This window comes from Lutzomyia longipalpis, chromosome 3, assembly GCF_024334085.1.
Source record: "Lutzomyia longipalpis isolate SR_M1_2022 chromosome 3, ASM2433408v1".
NCBI lineage: Eukaryota > Metazoa > Arthropoda > Insecta > Diptera > Psychodidae > Lutzomyia > Lutzomyia longipalpis.
The window spans coordinates 27,549,642-27,568,541 of NC_074709.1; the positions used below are offsets into that span (position 1 = coordinate 27,549,642).

Below are 18,900 nucleotides of genomic sequence, written 5' to 3' on the forward strand. Positions count from 1 at the left end.
AGCTCCCTCGCTGAGGTCAGCTATAGAACAGAGAAAGGATGGAAAAAAAGCTCTTCAGCCAACATTGAGCCAATTGTTCGTGGAGCAAATCAATATTTCGTGCTAGTCCGTTGTTTAGTAAATCCACCTCGAGGTTGCGGATAAATCCACGTGGGATTTAGAACTTTTTCACATCGCTGTATCTCCTCTCATGGTGCCCCATATCAATAATTTTGACTTGCTCCATCTCAATTAAATAAATTTTTACCCGCAACTCTCTTGTGGACGCAAAGGGTTGTATGACTGCAGTATTTATCAATGTGAATCCCCCACACATGTGGCACCGGGGGAGACATGATAGTTTATTTCACTTTTGGGTCAAAAAGTTCATCCCAAAATAATGTTCAGTGTACCCCAAAATTGTCCTGCCACTGGGGGGAGTCTGTGGGGATGTGGGAGTGCTGGTCATTTGTCGAAAATACAGCAATGTGGGTTAACATGAGTCATTACACTGTTTTGGTGTGCTTTAAAACATCTCCTCCCAACCCCCATTCTATGTGGCTTTTTTGCCATGCCTAACTATCGACATTAACCCAATCTCCACTCACATTTTCAACATCCCCCCACAGAGTCACAGGGATCGTTATTGCCTCAAATGTGCTCACCAGTTCTAAATTATTTTGGTACTTTATATAACGAGAATTTCTTTAACCGAGATTTGTGATATTTTTACCAAATTTTACATGAAATTTATCTATTTAAAATTGGCACGAATTATAAGGGAAATCCAAGATGAGATAAGAGAGCATTTGGTTATGCAAAATACCTCCTTTTTGTGACAAAATCAGGAAAATCTGCGTCTTAAATTACCGTGGAGGCGCCTGGTTGTCACCAAATTGACTCTCAATCAATTTTATTTCTATAAATAAGCCGTCTTATTGTGCAATTCGCGTTCTTATTACTTCAAAATCAGTCATATATTGAAACCACGATGAAGGCGCCAAGTAATCACTAGGCGTCTCCATTTCATTGAAAAATAAGCAATAAATTACAATATAATTTAATAAAATTCTCACGATGTATAGAAAATATTTCCACCAAGAATATCGCGACCTATAAATTCAAGGAAATTCTCTTTTTCTCTAAATTATATATGAGAGGGAATAGAGTGAATATGAAATAATTTATAATGGGTTTTGCCATAGAAAAAGCCAAGGGGAAAAGCTAAAAGAAAAGCTGCGAAGAAGAGAATATTGAGAACAAAGTTATTTGTAAAATCTTGCCTAGTTTTTAGTAAGAAATTGACTAAATCTAGGCAAATTTTTGGTATATAATTATGTTTTGATATGCAAGGAAACCATAAATCCCTGTACATGTTTATTATTTCAAAGTTCTCCGCTTTTGACATCAATTGTGGTGGATTTCATTAAATCACTCAACCCTCTAACAGGAAAACATGGATATCTAAAATGGAGTACATATATGTACATACCCTTAATGGGATTGAGAAGAGCTTTCAAATACGGTGCTTAAAAGTATGTTATTCTCTGCGAGAGAGTCTCTGTTTTGGGAGGATGTGTTTAGGTCATAAATTGCAGTGTTTCATCCACAAATTGCCAATAAAACTCCTTCCAAAATAATATACCATTAGATTTATTTTTCTCCCCATCATCATATAGAAATTTCATCTCCTCATGTGCATTTTATCGCCGCACCACCCCCTGCAAAAATACCTATACATAATAAATTTTATTTCCCACTCATTTTGCAATTGCAATTTTTTAATTAAACTAAAAGCTCGTCCATTCCGTCAATAAGCCCTCTCTCTCGCTTTCCCTTATAAATTAATTGGAATGATGATTGTGTATGAAAGCTATAAAATCTCCCACTGATTGGCTTGTGAAGTGTGAAAGAGAGGGGAAAATTAGGCGTAAAAAAGTGTATCAAAATTAAGAGGAAAAACTCACAGGAGAACAACAAGCGAATTAAAAATGCGAATCAATGTGAAAGGTAAATTTCATCCCCCACCTGTACAACACACTCACACACCCACCCTGTTGAATTGGGGGTGGATTTTTGAAAAGGGCCAACTGAAATCCTCTCCCTTATCGCCACTGAACCGTGAAAGTTGATGATACATTACGAGGAAAATACTCTTGTGCTATATGCGCCCAATAACTCTCCGCATTTAGCAATGAAAAACTCGTCAAATTACCCTTCGAAATCGATTCCACCTCTTCATGTGGGATTTGCACCCCATACAACGGGGAGTTTTCTGCATTTGCACATCCCCTTTAACGCTCTGGAGGATCTTCAAAAGGGGTGTTTGGGGTTTTTTCGAGGAGGCTAAATTGAAATACCATCATTTGCGCTATTTCTGGGTCACAGCATACACGCGTGCGGGGGTTGCATGGGGTTAGAAACTTTCTCCACACCGAATTCAATGCCATTTTGGGGGCTCAAATGCTACGCTGTATGGTGGTTGTAAGTTATTTAAAGACCAACCAGGAATATGGGGTTGGAAGCAATTTGTGCGTGGTTTGGGGATGAATAATGGGGAAGGTGCTTTTCAGTGACTTTGTGTGCAGTTAGATTCAACTCTAAACCGTTAAAAGGGTAAACAGCTGATGAGGTATTATTTACAGGCTATGCTGTGTACTATGTATTTATGTTGTGGGTAAGTAGAATAGGGATATTGGCAATTATATTTCACAGAATTCTGTCAAAATTTTACAAGGAACGAAAGTAATTAAATAAACAAAATTAATTTTAATTAAATTCCTTTTATAACTAAAAGCTTCAAAAAATCTTAAGAATATTTATCGTTAATTCCCTTTAAAACCATTCCTTGTATTTCTTTGCCCCTCGTGGGACATTTTTCAGGGTGTTTCTTAAAGCTGGGAAACCCCTTATGAAGCACCAAGGAAAACACTCTTCCATGAAAACTCCGAGAGGGATGAAAATGTTACGGAGAAAAAATCTCTTTCCTTTGGCTTCAAACATAAACCTTCAACATAATATCCCTCTTTGGTGATGTTGATGAATCTTTCTGTGTGTGATTTTCAATTTCCCACCATCTCTCAGGCCAAAAGATTAGACATACCGCACTCAATGGGCGGAAGATGTGCAGCATGATATTGGCAATGTGGATGAAGGTGAATGGCAATGTAAGGAGCTTTCACACGTCCCTATGAGATTTGGAGCTTTAGCATAATCATATTTCATATTTAGCTGCGCAGATTTTTTTTCTTGCCTCGATTCTGGGGATGGATCAGGGAAAAATGTTGGACTCATGCTGTGTCATCTCTTCTTATATCTCTCTTTTCCCTTTCCCCCCCCCTCTTCCTCCACCCCTCATGTGCTATGTAGTCATGTACATTTCCATGTAAATGGGTCTTCACGAGACTTACCGGTGAATATGAAGTGGATATACATGCGGGGGGTGGATGGTTGGAGGCTAAATTGCAATGTGGGGAGGATTTTATGGTGGAAAATTCTTTTCACATCTCCCCTCTCTACCGGGTACTCTGTGTTTTTCCATGGCATTTTAACCTTTTCGCGATTCAGGGAAACCCATCAAATGGTTGTCATTTAGCAGAGAGAGAGAGAGATTCAATCTTGAAACACTCAATATCCCTCCAGTCTGCCCCCCATTATACCTCATTCAATGGTTAAATTTTTCACTTGAGGAATTTCCATGGAAAAGCCGTTATGCGGCATTGAAAGGGGACACGGATTTACCTGTTGAATTCATTCAGCTTTTCCTGTACATACATTTCGTGAAAAAAAAAGAGCAAAGTATATTGAATAAATTCAAAAGCTTTTCGCATGGGGAGCTTTTTCTCAATAATTAAAAATATATACGTAAACGTAGAGCTTTTCATGCTCTCCTCCCACCATTTAATTGAAAATCTCGCTTTGGACACTCAAGTGCGTTTTTATGGTAAATCCCATCTGAAGATATAATTACTAACTCCCACGTTCTCTCATTAATTTATCACGTCTTTTGAGGATTTTTTAACTCCATTTTATTCAATAAAAAATGTAGGTATAAAGAGAAATTCCATTTTTAGTGCAAAAAAAGCTTTTTCTGCATACACAAAAATGTTGTACTTAAACATTCAAAGGACTCCTTTCTATGCAGACTCAACCTTATTAATTTCCAGTTAATTATTTCATGCGAAGAGATTTTAATTTCACTCTGCGCAAAAAAAAAAACACAGAAAAGTTGTCAAAAAGGGAAAGAATTTTCCATCAACCGTGCTCTTGTGTTGTACTTGCATCGTGAAACACAGCAAGAGGCTAATTACTTTTTGACGGAGATTTTTTTGTGAAAAAAGAGTTAGAACTGCAGGTGCTCAAAGATGAGCTCCAAAGACAACGACCCCCCTTCCCACTGCCTCTACAGATAGTTTGAATTCTCACATCCGGTGCAAAAAAAACTCACAACTGCAGATATTTAAGCTCCAAGTTGCTATATATGTATGCCAACGTATCCATGTACATAGCTCCAATAGAATCATCCATAAGCTCGTATTTACATAGCATACGTGCACGATGGGTATCTTCTCCCAATGCTGGAAGAAGAATCAAATAAAGTTTGTTCTCCCAGTCCCAGTGGCGATCATCTCTATCCCCCCAAGAAGTGTTTGCAATTCATCCATTATTTCGTGCTTTTTCTCATCTACCACACGTGTAATTGCTTTTGGATGATGTAGGGGATGAGCTGGGGGTTTAATTAAAATTTACAGGCAATACATGCTGCTGAGAGTTCAATGGAAGCTTCGTGAGAAAACATTGAGCTTTCTAGAACGGCTTTTTCTTTTTCTGTACTTATTGAAGAAGCATCAAAATGAGCTTTTCTTCTATTGCTTAGAAGATCGTGTTTTGTAAAACGTTGCTTGATTTTTGTCGAAATTTTGGCAGAATCTTGGTAAATATTTAATTTAAAATAAATCATTTTGGCTTTGATTTCAACTTTGTGTGAAAGGAGTTCATGCAGAGGTCATGTAAAAAGTTCCTCTCTATCAGAACAATTTTAATTCATTTCATTTTGTAGAGAATAAAAAAAAACATTAAAAATCACGAGAGAAACTCTTCAATATTCACCGGGATCACATAGAAAAATGCAAATAAAGATCGATAAAAAGCAAAAGTGAGGAACTTTTTACATGGCCCGCGCATGAACTCCATTTGTAAATTTTTAAATATTTTGCGCATGTGTTGGCGAAATATTACATGAAAAATTATACATAAAATATAAATTTGTTATTTTCTGTTCTAATTTCTATTTAAATAAATTTTTCTCAAATTCGCTAAATTTTACTAAAGAAATTAATTAAAGAAGTAGATAAAAAGCTCGTAAATTCCTGGTTGTCTAGTTTATCATTTACCCAAAAAGAAAATTCTCCCTCTCAGATTTGATTTCCTCTAATGCTTCAAATACATCTAATACAAAGAGCTACAGAGAAATAAAATATAATAGAGGATTTAATGAAAATGAACACAGTCTGTATCATTTCTCTGGGTGGCTTTTCTCTTTTAATAAACACTATTAATTTTGCACACATTTTCCTTTATGAATGAGAATCCCACACGGAGGATCAACGTGTTTGCATTTTGTGGCTTTTTCCGTGCCAAATGTGTGTGCCTCTTCGTATATTATGTCACAAGCAGATCTCTTTTTCTTCCCATGATTTATGATCAATTTTTCTACCATCTGTACGTAAGTGTTATTTTGGATTTTGGCGCTCATTTCCGCAGGGAGACATGGCGGCATTTTCGTCCAAGACTTTGAGGCTGAACTGGCTCTGGGTGGTGATATGGTTGGATGAAATGATGCCACAATGAATGTCCCATCTGGTCGATTTTCGTCCAAATATAAAGTGAATTCATCTTGGTAACCTCACATTTGTCTTTTTCTCCGTACATCCTCACACCACACCCTGCACGTGGGGCAAAAGTGAATGAAATATGCGGAATATATGGGGATGGTGTGTGTGAAGACTGCGAAGAAATGGTGGAAGAGGAAAAAATGACATGGAAAAATTGGGCAGAAGAATTTTCTGCGGACGGTGCTGAGGCAATTTGCTCCGCACGAGTCATGGGGAGAAAAACATGCTTTTCTCATTAATTTCACTTTGAAATTCTTTTTTTTGGCATGCACAAGCTTCCCAAAAATCTCCATCTGCCCAGAGTGGGTTATGGTGGAGTTCTTGAGAAGTTTTCTTTTTCTTTTCCTTAAAAAGTTATTTCCCGTGGAAAATATCCCCTCAGAGGGTGAAAAAATACGAGCGGAAATTAAATGAAAATGTCTGCACTAATGGTATAATCACTCATTTTGCTTCTTTAAGACTTTAATTGCAACCCATTGAAACCGCAAGAATTGCACTTGTGTGCTACTCACCCTCCCTGAGGCATCTCTCGCCGTCAAATGTGTTGAAAATCTTCCAATTGTGATTTGAGAATTTATAGAGCTTCGAACTCATCGAAGCTTTGATTTTTTCTTCTCGTGAGATATAAAAATTAAATCCACCATCGAAACTTTCAAACAGGAAATAAAACGCTTCCCTTTAAAAGGGATCAAAGCATAAAACTTTCTCCTTTCGTGAAAAACTTCCCAAAAGAAGAATAAACCAAACAAGAATGAGAGGAAAATTGTAAGAAAATGAAATTTTCCAACAATTCAGAAGTTGTTTGCCTTTAAAGAAATCAACCTGAAATTTCATCACTCAATTACAACACATTTTCCGCATGAATGGTACGGGCGAGAATCCACCCACCCACCAACCCTCCCTGAAAAAGCTCCTCGACACACAGCTGAGTTTATACATATAGGCGGGAAAATATGTGTGCCACACGCATCCCACGCTTACTGTAAAAGTGACTCCAATATGAAATTAAGCTCGACATTGAATAATCCACATTAAATATAATTAGAATCTAATTTTGCCTATTTTTATCCACACCATGGATGACAACACGCTCAGGAAGAGATGGTGTGGAGAGGGAGATGTTGCAAAGTACGCGCGAGCTTTCGTCACAACAATATATAACATTACGCATACATATAATATATGGATAAAAGCTCTCCCATTCCATGTACAAATTGTCCACAAAGTTGTGCTATTTTGGGGGGATGCGGAGGAGGGAGAATCACGCGTCGAATGCTGCATTAATTGCCTCATGGCACTAATTGCTCAATTTACTTTAGTTAGTCCCTAAGGGATTTTCTTCATGTGCTATAATATGACAAAATATCCAACAACAAACATTCCCCAAGTGGCGATTGGATTGATTTCTGCACGATGTGATATAATAAATTGTGATTGAGAACATGAAGATGGACATCACGTCGCATTGGCTTTATTCAATCATTTATGGAATTATGGTGCTTTCATCCACTTTGTCTCGCCTTTCACACTGAGCTTTTCATTCTCTGTTGGTGTTTGTATTGAATTGCTAAACTGATTTGCCTGATTTGCATTAGCAGATTATTGATTTGTTCAATAAATTTCCACTCTTATTGCATAAAGACCACAACGTATTAGTCTTCCCTCTCTGAATACTTTCAGGCTAAATAATACATAGAAAAAAGCTTTTATATGATTTTAATTAAATAAAAATTACAGATAAATGTATTATGCAATTGAGCCATTAATTCTGTAATGAGATTCCCGGTAGATGGCGTTAAGAATTAAATAGGTGCAAAATTGGCATATTTTAAAGTTTTTTCATCTCTCATTCAGAAAGAGAAGGAAGGTAAAAAAAATCAATAATTTGTAAAGAAAATTTTTTAATCACTCAATTGATGTTAGATTAAGCCATAAAACAGAACACTTCCAATTCCGCAAGAGGGCAGGAGATTTAAATTCAAATAAGAAATGCTCAGAATTTTTAAAAGACCTCTCTCAAGACTGAATGTAGATATATATTCTGACTTTTTTCTAAAAGAAATACTCACTAGAGGGCCACAACACATACGAAAAAATCTCCGCTAGATGGAGTAATATCTTCTAAATTTAAAATTCAAATGTTAACAATTTTTAACGGCTAACAAAATATTCTTCTATTTACAGATGAAAGTCTGAAGGATTCATGAGGGGCCAGAGCCCCCCGCTACAAGCAACCCACCGTGCGTCGGGTAGCATCTAAAGCTCCTCGCGCGCAACCCACGTGCCCAGCAGTATGGACGGGCGAGTGCTGCCGGTGCCCCCGCCCGACAGTGCTACGCTGGGAATGCGGGGGCCCGGGCCCCTGCGCGATATCTATGACTACGTGTTCATCGAGAACAGCAACCCGGGTGCCTACATGCTCCTCAACGCAGACACCACAATCTTCCTCAATGAGACGGCCCTCCTTGCAAATACAACCCTTGCAAATGGAAGCTCCCTCGCGTCGGGCAATGGTACAAGGTCCAGTGAGGAGGTAAGCAATGTCATCTTCATGGCAGCAACGTCCATCATCCTCGGACTAATGATCCTCATTACAGTGATCGGTGAGTTACTAAAAATCAATAAATTTCTCTTTGCCTCTTTGGTTGAAAGCTTTCATAAATTAGAGATGAGATTTTTAATTTTTTTTTAAACGTAATTAAAGAATCAATAAAGAAAACAATTTAATTTTCATAAAAAAATAAAAACATAAATAAGGCATTTATCGACACTTAATAGAGATAATTTATTAGCAATGCCAATAGCATTAAATCCCTAATTAAAATTAAGAGCCCCAATTAAAATTACTACCCTGCAGTGTTTGATGAAAAAATAATTAAAATTATAAAAAAAACATAATAGAAGCGTGAATAATTAAAAAATAAACTTTAAGGGTTGTTGCATAAACCAAAAAGCAATTTATTATTTTTTCATTAATATCAATTACCCACACTCCGTACCCCCTAAAAGCCAATAACCCGCAATGAACTGTAGATAATTAAAAATAAATTACATAACATTAATTAATATAAATTAAACTAAATATTAGGCTAAATATATAATGAAGGAAGTTGATGTTAAATTTTTTTTTTAAATTTATTAAAAATAAATAAATTTATTTAAAATGAAACTCACAAAGGAAACATTTAGTACCCTCTAAAAAGCTCATCTCTCAGCTTGAAAGCTTCAATCAATTCAAAAAGCATTTTAAGCTGCGATATCAGGCAGCAGGTGCACCGTGAAAATGATGATAATTTTCTGTTGTAACATTTCTTGGGTCTTCCCTCCAAATTCACGCGGCAAAAGGAAATGTTTTCGTAATTGCGGCAATTATCCTGGAGAGAAATCTGCAAAATGTCGCCAACTACCTTGTGGCCTCTCTGGCCGTTGCTGATTTATTTGTGGCGTGCCTTGTTATGCCACTGGGGGCTGTTTACGAGGTAAGACACCTTTTTTTTTACCTAGCCTATATCTCTTCCCGGCCGCCCTAAAAACACGACTCCGCACGTGAAATGTTTATTCCCCAAAATGACATCAAAAGCTCAGAAGAGCTTTAGGCACTTTTTTTCTCTTCTACTGTGGAAGGCCATCTCACTTTCCGACTCCACAGCCACACACACGTCTCATATTTCCACTCTCAACCCACCCAACGATTCTCTCGAATTTCTCTCTCATTCTCTTCAGCGTTGCCAAAATAATAAATTGAAAATTTGCATAAATGAAGTAAAATTATAATAAATAAAAAGCATTCAGCCATACTGCCAGCTTCTTTTTTTACCGCTCTGTTGCATCGGAAAAAGCACACAATGTGATAAAATAATTTAAACAATTTTTCCCACCATAAATCACAAGCAATAAATAACGATTAATTTATGTACGAGTACATAAATAATCTCCACGAATTTTCCGCAAAAACGTGCAAAAGAATGAATTATATTTTTTCTCAAAAGTTCATCCATCTGTGAGTTGTTTAGTGAGTCAGAAAGCTCTGAGAGAGCTTCTCTTTTTTGAGTAGGTACCTTTTAGTAGAGTGGCTCGCGGGCCAGTCAATTAAACCTCAACGAAGCACCACACATAAATAATTTGTTTATTCTATATAGGCACTTATTTGATGCTTTTTTCCCCACTCAAATGGTGCTTCTCTTTGAGCTTTTTTTTCACTGCCAAAATGCGGCATAACAAGAGCTTTTTGAGGTGGGTGAGAGAGAGTGATTTTGAAATCTTGAACCTTTTTCCACGCACAAGAGTTCCCCCCCCCATCCACCCACACCCATCTAATATTTCACAATGATGTCGATTGAGCAGATTAGCCAAGGATGGATTCTTGGGCCTGAGCTCTGTGATATTTGGACCTCGTGCGATGTTTTGTGCTGCACAGCTTCGATATTACACCTCGTTGCCATCGCCACAGACAGGTGAGTTATACCTTCTAATCCCACCGAGAAATTTTCACCCTCAAAAAGGGTTTAAGATAACATTTACGTGGGTTTATCCTTCTGAAGAAAATTTTTAATATAATGGGATATTTTCTACAAAACATCGCCCCCTCCTCTTTTTTTTTGCTTTTTGATGAATTGTCTTATGCTATACATGCAAAGCGCCTTCAAAAGCTCTTTCAATTCGCACAAAAGCTTTTGAAAATCCTATGAATAAACAGTCAAAAAATAGACGAGAAGTGAATAAAAGAGATAAAAAAGTAGAACAGTAAAAAAAACATTTAACAAAATAAAACTTATGAATTTTCTTTTGTGTTTTCTAGCTAAAAAAAATCTCATGAGTGTTTTTCATCAGCATATAAATTATTTTTTCGGTGTCAGTCTCAAAAAATGTGAATTGGTGTTGTCGTCCATTTAATCTTGCACTTTTTTCACAAATATACAAAATATTGCTTTTTCCAAAAGCTCCGTATTTGATTCGGGCGTATTAGTTTTATCCTCTGCTGCTAAACTGAGAGACAAAAGGATTGACTGAATTTATGGCTGGTGTGGAGATGTTCTGCTGAGTTGATGGGGAAATAGATTAAAGATTTATTAAATGACTTTTAAAATGAAAGAAAATTATGCGATTTTCATGATTTTCATAACATAAAAAAGCTCTAAAGATATAATAAATTGTCACTCATTTAGCGAAAAATCTTTTAATTTAAAATTTGAAGCTCAAAAGCAGCTGTTGAATTAAGATTGAAAGAACGGTAGTCTACCAGGTGCCTCCACTTGGAAAAACTTTACAGTGAAATGTCCTATTAAAATAAGTTTAGAAGTAACATTGATGAATTCAAGAAAAGACAGAAAATTTCGGTGATCGTCCTGGGAAAATCAATCAAGAAATAAAAAAACTAATTTTTTCTCAAGCTTTCACACATCTTCGATGCTTCAACACGAGTTTATATGAAGTCTGAAAAATTTTACTGGGAACAAAATTAAAAGAGATTTAATCTTTCAAAAAAATATATTAATTTAAGTCAGTTTCTTGAGCTTTTACCTAGCAGGCTTGTATTTTTTATCACTCTTAAGCCATTAAAGCTAATTCTCAAAAAAATTTCAATGAATGAATGAAAACGAACCAAAACTTTTTTCTTTCAAAATCATTTAGTTTTACAGAATTGTTTTGAAAGGGATGTTTCTATGCTTTTGATTTGCTAAACAGAGCAAAATTTTCAAGCATACCCGGCGCCTCCACTTGCTTTTAAATGCAAATCTTTCCTATAGATTGAACAAGAAAATGTTTCGTTCTACCAGGCGCCTTCACCGAATTAATGAAACACCGCTTTTCTTTAAATAATCGTGAAAAATTTTATAATCTGCCCAAGAATTATCGCTAATTTCCACAAATTATTTTCTAAATTTATCTAAAATCTGTAATCTAGAAAAAAAATCTTTGCACTCTGTTTGTGAGTGAATTTGCACACCATATATACGGAAAATGTGAATGTGAAGTGTTCGTTCCAACTGACCAGTCGTGTGGAAATTGTGCGAGGAAAATGTTGTGGAAAATTGAACGTGTTTTGATGTTCATTCTATATGTTTGTGCAATACCATATGTTGCGACAGCGAAAAGCTCCATTGAGTGAATAGGGAAACACAATCTCTATTAGTTTGTATCTCAATTTTCGGTATTGGCTTTCGAAATGTAGCACCAGAGAGTGCTCCAGTGAAAATGTACCTTGTACACACGGTGTATAACTGCCCTAACTATATATGAATGGGGAGGAAAGACGACCAAATGGTTGCTCTTACAGTGACACTTTCCACAACGACTTCTGGTGGGACGATATGGGCTGAGGGGTGAGGGTGGCATTCGCGTCCCAATGGAGATGCTCGACTCACGGCACCCGCAGTGCCATTATTCAAGTCGTAAACAAATAATTGTCTCTGTGTCATGCCCCATGACCTTGTGACCTTTTCTTCAAGAGCAAAATTAATGCGGTAATGTCTTTCTACATGCAGAAAAAAAAAGAAAAGCAACTGCTCATTAATTGAAATTTTAATTATATTCCCTCGCGAGGGGGTGTGTGGAAAAGACCCCTCGCGGTGAAGTACCAATAATGTACAAAATTCCTGTTTATTCTCCGCGACCCAAACATTAGCCCGAGCATTTCACGCGGGAGCTTCCATCGTTAAATAAAATCACAAATTCTTTGAAGCAATTTCACCCAAAGCCACGGCGGGGTGCACACATTAAGTTAAAATGCCGATAATGGGGAAGTAATTGAGGAATAATTGGGGGGTGTGATTGTTGGGTGTGCGTGATGGAAGGTCCCCTGCCGAAAATCTATAAACATCAACCTTGATTCCATACAAAACTAATTGGTTATCATTGAAAATCTCAATGTTCCTTCTTTTCTGATTTTAATCGCCTACACGTCACATAATCTATCCGAAGGAAAATTGTTATTTACTGAAAAGGTCAAAAAAATAATACTAAATTATTCATTGAACAAATAAGGTCATCATCCCAATAGGACATCACTCGTGTCCCATTCATTTTGTTGTGTAAATGAGCTTCAAATCATCATGATGGAAATTTTTTGGAATAGGATGCTTTTTTTCAATTTTATTTGAGAATAATTGAAAACTCTCAAAAAAATTCAGAGTTTTTATAGAATATATTAAAAATGGATTAAATAAAATGGTCCAAAAAACTGTTTGAACAGCAAAAATGCATTTAAATCGTTTAATTAAATTCCCTCAACCATAAAATGCACTCAATCGGTAATAAAATCCCCGAAAAAAATAAAGATATGGCTTGAATTTAATTTATTTATTAATTCTGCTGCATAGTGTGCATAGTTTATTGATAATTTATTTAAATGATGTTTGGGTTATTTGTTTTCTTCTTTCCTCCCTTCATCAGGTACTGAAAAATATTGAAAAGTTCACAAGAGAAACTTCTTGAAGACTTAGAAGAATGAAAATGGGGCGAATGGGATCATTAAAAAAAATACTAAATAAACTTACAAAATTAAGTTAATATTTAAAGTTCTTCGAGGTTGATTTAAATTAAAAGTAGGTATCCTATAATTAAATCGTGATCATATTCACCCCTCAAGTGATCTTTTTAACCCCTATTTTTTAATTAAAGAGTTAGAAGTAATCTTTCATCCAATTTAAGCTTATGAATTTTCAATTAATGTTAAATCAGATTTCTTTTAAAATCTCACCAATTTCGTTAAATTAAATCAACTCTCCTAAACGACCAAGAAAAATCGTTAGGATAGCACCTTGCAGGGCATCTTAGAAGCAATAAATATCCAGATAGTAAATGAATTCTTCCCTGAAGTTTATATCCACACCGTGGTTGCCGAGGAAGAAATGTGAGAAGAATTCAGTGCGTGGTTGAAGAAACCTTGAGGGTACGAAGAACGAGGGCACGCAGGAGCTTTGCACAAAAAAAGGTTTATATACGATGGGAAAAAAAGTCGAGAGCGAGAGAAAAAATGTTACATTGTGAAAGATATAAATTGCAAAGTTTTCTAGCATATTTCCCATTATAGTTAGGTGTATTTTATTATAACATAGACGTGGCATTTTTAACTTGTTCTATCTCTCTCTCCGCCTCCACCACCCCCCATTATATCCCATTGAGGGGTAAGCATGCAAAAAAAAGCTCCCCAGAAGGGCAAGTTGAGCAAGGAGATGAAGAAGGAAAAAAAAGGAAGCTCCCGGAGAAGAATGTGCGAGAGGCATTTCTCATATAAAAATAATAATTTGACGATGGGGTGTGAGGGAGGGTGAAGGCAAAAAAAATGTTCCAACATCGAACGTGACTTGTTACTTTTCTTATAATCCACTTCTTGGGAAGAAAAACACGGATTCGCATTGTCTACCCATGGCGGTGGCTCCCCTCTGCAACAGCATGGGGTGCCCCAGTGAGATTACACGGTGCACCCGCCCATGTTTTAAATTTAACACACAAGGGAATAAAATATGATTACTCACCACCAACCATATTTATATTATATAGGAATCTTCCCTCTGTTGCCGCCGTGTATGGGGGTGGGTCAATAAATTTCCACATGGAAGACATTCGATGCTTGAAACGAGGGATTTTTGCTCAATTTCGTGCAAACGCGAGAAAATCCTCACCCTCGGCGGTGGATTAGCATTTTCTTTTGGGTGAAGAACACGTAATTATTTACATTTTTTTCCCCGCCCATCCCTCAAGGTGGATAAAATTGCTACCTATGGAGGTACTACATAATTTTCTTTCACTCTGTGAATAAGGAGCTTTTTGAGGGTGTAATTTGGGGTTCCTCTCGGGGGGTTGTTTCTAATGTGGCACAAAGTGCCCCCAGGAAGGACGCGTAAACATGCAAAAGATTAGAAATGTTTAACACTCTTTATCGCCTAAAATTGCCAATTAAATTGAGAAGCTTTTGTGGTCAAGCTTATTGAGCTTTTCTTCAAGTTATTCTTAAGAAATCTTTAAAAAAATTAAAAGAATTGAATTCTTTTTTTAATGAAAATTGAATTTCAGATACTGGGCCGTTACAAATGTGGACTACATGCACTCAAGAACATCCAAGAGGGTCTTCACGATGATCTTCCTCGTATGGTTCGCTGCAGTCATCGTTTCGCTGGCGCCTCAATTTGGATGGAAGGACCCAGAATACTTGCAACGGATAGAACAGCAAAAATGCATGGTTTCGCAGGATGTGGCCTATCAGGTGAGCTATATTTCCTGGCCATTGATCGTCTATAAATTCCTGAGATTTCCAGAAATATTCGTTTTCTCTAAATCTTTGGCTAGAAATACTCGATTTCGGTCAATTTTTATCTCAATATATTCCTTATTTGTAACTAGAATTAAAATTTCTAACCAGAATTTTACATTCTTTCAGACATTCCTCTTAAAATAAATTTTATTCTTAACACATTTTGAATTCCTGGCCATGAAGAAACACTTAAACACGTTCTAAAAACTCTAATTGATTTTCCCCAGAATTTCCCAAAATTCTGAATAAGAGAAAAAAATACATTCTAAATTAAATTTCCAAACAATTTGTAATTATTTCCTGACCAGCAAATAATTTTATTCTTAAACTTTCTCTCCCAATATTCTTCTTGAGATAATTCGTCTTCTTTAACTCTTTTCTACTCTTAATTTAATTCTGAATAAAACTTCACAGAAATGTATCAACAAATTAAGCTTTTGCAGTAATTTGTGGACGAATAATCTCTCCCCTTGGTCCACTTGCAAAGTTTTCTTGTTGAAATTAATTTAAAAATTTGTTAAAACATACCCACGAGGATGCAATACAATGAAGAGCGAGCTTGTTTGCAATTGAGTTAGAATTTATCTCAATCCTCGGAAATCTCAGGCACATTTTCTTGTGTGTGTTATGGAATTTTTGCAACAAAAAGTCCCCTCGGGAAGAATTTTTCTCTTGTGAAAGTTTCTCATTCCCCCATTTGAGAGCACTTCAGTTGACTTTTGAAACCCCTTAAGAAATTATAAATTAAACTGACGACGAGTATTTCTACCCACATACAACTTAAGGAGATATTAAGTTTTTTTTCTCTATAAATAAGTTTTATTTTTCTAATTAAAAACTAGATTGAAATTTTTTTTTTAATGAGTGTTTGTGTGCTTTTTCTTCTGCAGGTTTTTGCAACATGCTGCACTTTCTACGTTCCTCTATTAGTTATTTTAGTGCTGTATTGGAAAATATATCAAACGGCCCGAAAACGAATTCACCGTCGAAGGCCTAGACCACCGATGGCGGGAAATAATAATCAGGTAAGCTCAATTTATACGAATTTTAGCATTGTCTATTAATATTTATAGTAAAGCAATAGAAGATTTTGCTTTACTTCTGCAACAGATGGCGCTCTTTATCACATACTATATTCATAAATCCACAAAGATACCAAAATTCTTTTTAAAAAAAATCCCAAAAGCCTCAAAATAAGGAAAAACTTCCTGCTTGAAAAGAATTTCGTGCAACGAAAAATTATATTCTTCTAATTACGTTCAAATTATTTTCTCTACAAGGAAAACAAGAAAAGTTTAATAGAAAAAAAGAAGAATTAACATTTTCTTCGTGGTTTTCGTGCCTGAGGGAAAAGAGTTTGCGTGGTAAAAATATTGTGTCAGATGGAACAAAGAACCCTGAAATAGAGTTCAGGATTTTTATAAAGAAGAAGCAAAAAAAAGCTTGTAGTTTTAGCAGAAAGATGAAAAATCTTTTTCCCTCAAGTTACTTTCCATTGCTTTTCCTGCTCTTCCTTTCGCTATTTCTCACAACATAAAAATTCAAATGTTTCGCGTAATTTGCAGAAGACATTTCACGTTACAGAACAGAGAGAAAATTGAAAATAAGAAGAATTTAGTAGGAGAAGAAAACTCATTTCAAGAAAAGCGAGCTCTTTTATCAGTTTCTTTGCACCAGAATTATGATAAATATAAAGCAGAGAATATGCTCTTCATATCGCCAAGTGATAATTTTTCCTCATTTGTCACCCCCGCATTGCAAGATGTCTCTTTTATTGACGCAAAATTACACATAAAAAATTTAACTGCCACGCTGCTGTTGAAAAAATCATTACAAAATTGATCTTTGAGCTAAAATGTTCGCGGAAGAACATCAAGAAAATGAGAAAGATTTTCTTAGAATCTTCCATGTATTTTCTTAACCAACTGCACTTGTATTTGTATGCAAATAGATACTACGAATTGTGAGGGACTTTATCCTTTTCATATCCTCTCAGGGAGAGAGAACATTTTGTAATCCTTTTTTGGCACAATAAAATCCAATTTTTTATGCTCCGTTTCTGTAAAGCTAAATTTTCAAGATGCTCTGCATTCTTCCGAAGCATTTTCCAAAATAGAATTCTCCAGAAACATCTCGTTCCATTTGCAATGAAAGTTACACAGAAAATAGCAAAAAAAAAGAAAGCACGATACAGTTGTGTTCAAAAAAATCACAGCTGTACCTTTTTAGCAGTGATTTTAAATTTAGCAGAAGTTATCAAAGAATATTTGTAAAAAAAAAGCTCAAAATCCAACTTCTCATTTTGATCTTTGTAAAACACACAAAAAATCATTGATTGTAGCAGTGCAGCATATGCTCAATGCATGCCAAAAATGGGGGCGTGGTTTGTTGCATTTTTTCTGTAATTTTTCATTATTTTCTCAGCTGACCCTCGTTGAACTTTAAGACACTTAATTTCTAGCGTCTAAACATCTTTTCTCTTATACAAAAAAAATTAAATCCATTAAAGAAACCATTTAGAATATAAAAATGAATAACCTCCTTTAGAAAAGGATAAAATGTAAGCATTATGAATATATTAAAGCTCTGCACGTTAGCTCTGGGAAAATATCCTTAAAACAATTTCTCTTTTAGTATAAGCTGCCCTCGTTGGGGTTATTTTGAGTGAACGAAGAGTGATTTATGGAGTGTTATCCTTCTTGAAAATTCATTCATACAAAATTATCATATTTATATAGTTTGAAGGATTCATTTTCAATCACCTCACTGTGTGCACTCATCGGGTGAGGTGATGGAGTATTTTCAATGAAGTTTTTAATCATATTTCAATGGGTTCTGTACCCCCCTGACACACCACCTCCCTTTAAATCCATCTCCCACCGCAATTGAGGAGACCGAAATTGAGCTCACAATGATTTGGGGTGAGTTTGGGGTGGCCTGCCTCAATGCATTTCTGCACACAGAATCATCCCAATGGGATACCTCCAAAAATTTATCCAATTTCACAGAAGCGGAAAGACTACCAAAAAGACATAGACCGAAGAAAAGCTTCCGAGGGGGGAGCTTTTCTCGCCGTTGCACCCCGGAAAAGGCGAGAAATTGAAAGTTTTTAAATTAAATTTTGTAAAAATCATTAAAAGTTCTTCCCAAAAGTTTGTTAGAAGATTCAATCAGGATGCAAATTCAAAAATTCTGCATAATACCACGAGCATCCTATGCTCCGGAATATATCCATATCTAAATTTTCTCCCACATTTCCTTCTCGTTTTTATTCTCTTTTTCTCTGTCCCTCACGGTGACCTGACCCGAAAATAACCTCAAGAAGAATATGGGGAGAGAACATTGAAATTGTAATGTCAAAGTGTGATTAAATACATCCACTGGGACATTCTGTAGCAGCTATGCAGGGAAATGAAAATAGCCTACAGGGAGCAAAAGGATAAAATACAAAAGACATTTGGAATGTATCATACTTAACTCTATTTCTTGTTATTCATTTTAGAGCTTTTAGAATGAAAAACTTTCAGGAAAAAGCTTTTGAAAATGAATTTCTCGCTGAGAAAAAGTTTTTGAGCGGGAAATAGAAAACTATTTTTCACCCAAAATCCATGCAATAGTTCTAAATTGTTTTATATTTGATGCAATAAATTCACCTAGCTCTTCTTTAACGAATGATACGTCCTCCCTATATCTTCCTGACTGTGAGAATTAAATGCAAAAGAGTTCGTTTTATATATTAAATTTACAATTGAGAGCACTTTATTGTTATATATG

At 35.8% G+C, this 18,900-nt stretch overlaps 1 protein-coding gene across 2 annotated transcripts in view; it reads left to right on the forward strand.

Annotated features, from left to right (window-relative positions):
- LOC129793571 (5-hydroxytryptamine receptor-like) overlaps positions 1 to 18,900 on the forward strand; it is a 48,287-nt gene that overhangs the window by 24,280 nt on the left and 5,107 nt on the right. For both annotated transcript variants that reach the window (XM_055833681.1, XM_055833683.1), the window contains exons 2-6: positions 8,058 to 8,476; positions 9,219 to 9,352; positions 10,218 to 10,327; positions 14,889 to 15,078; positions 16,017 to 16,151. In XM_055833681.1, the coding sequence (XP_055689656.1) occupies positions 8,167 to 8,476; positions 9,219 to 9,352; positions 10,218 to 10,327; positions 14,889 to 15,078; positions 16,017 to 16,151 (879 nt within the window). In that variant the 5' untranslated portion in view covers positions 8,058 to 8,166. The remainder of the gene's footprint in view (positions 1 to 8,057; positions 8,477 to 9,218; positions 9,353 to 10,217; positions 10,328 to 14,888; positions 15,079 to 16,016; positions 16,152 to 18,900) is intronic.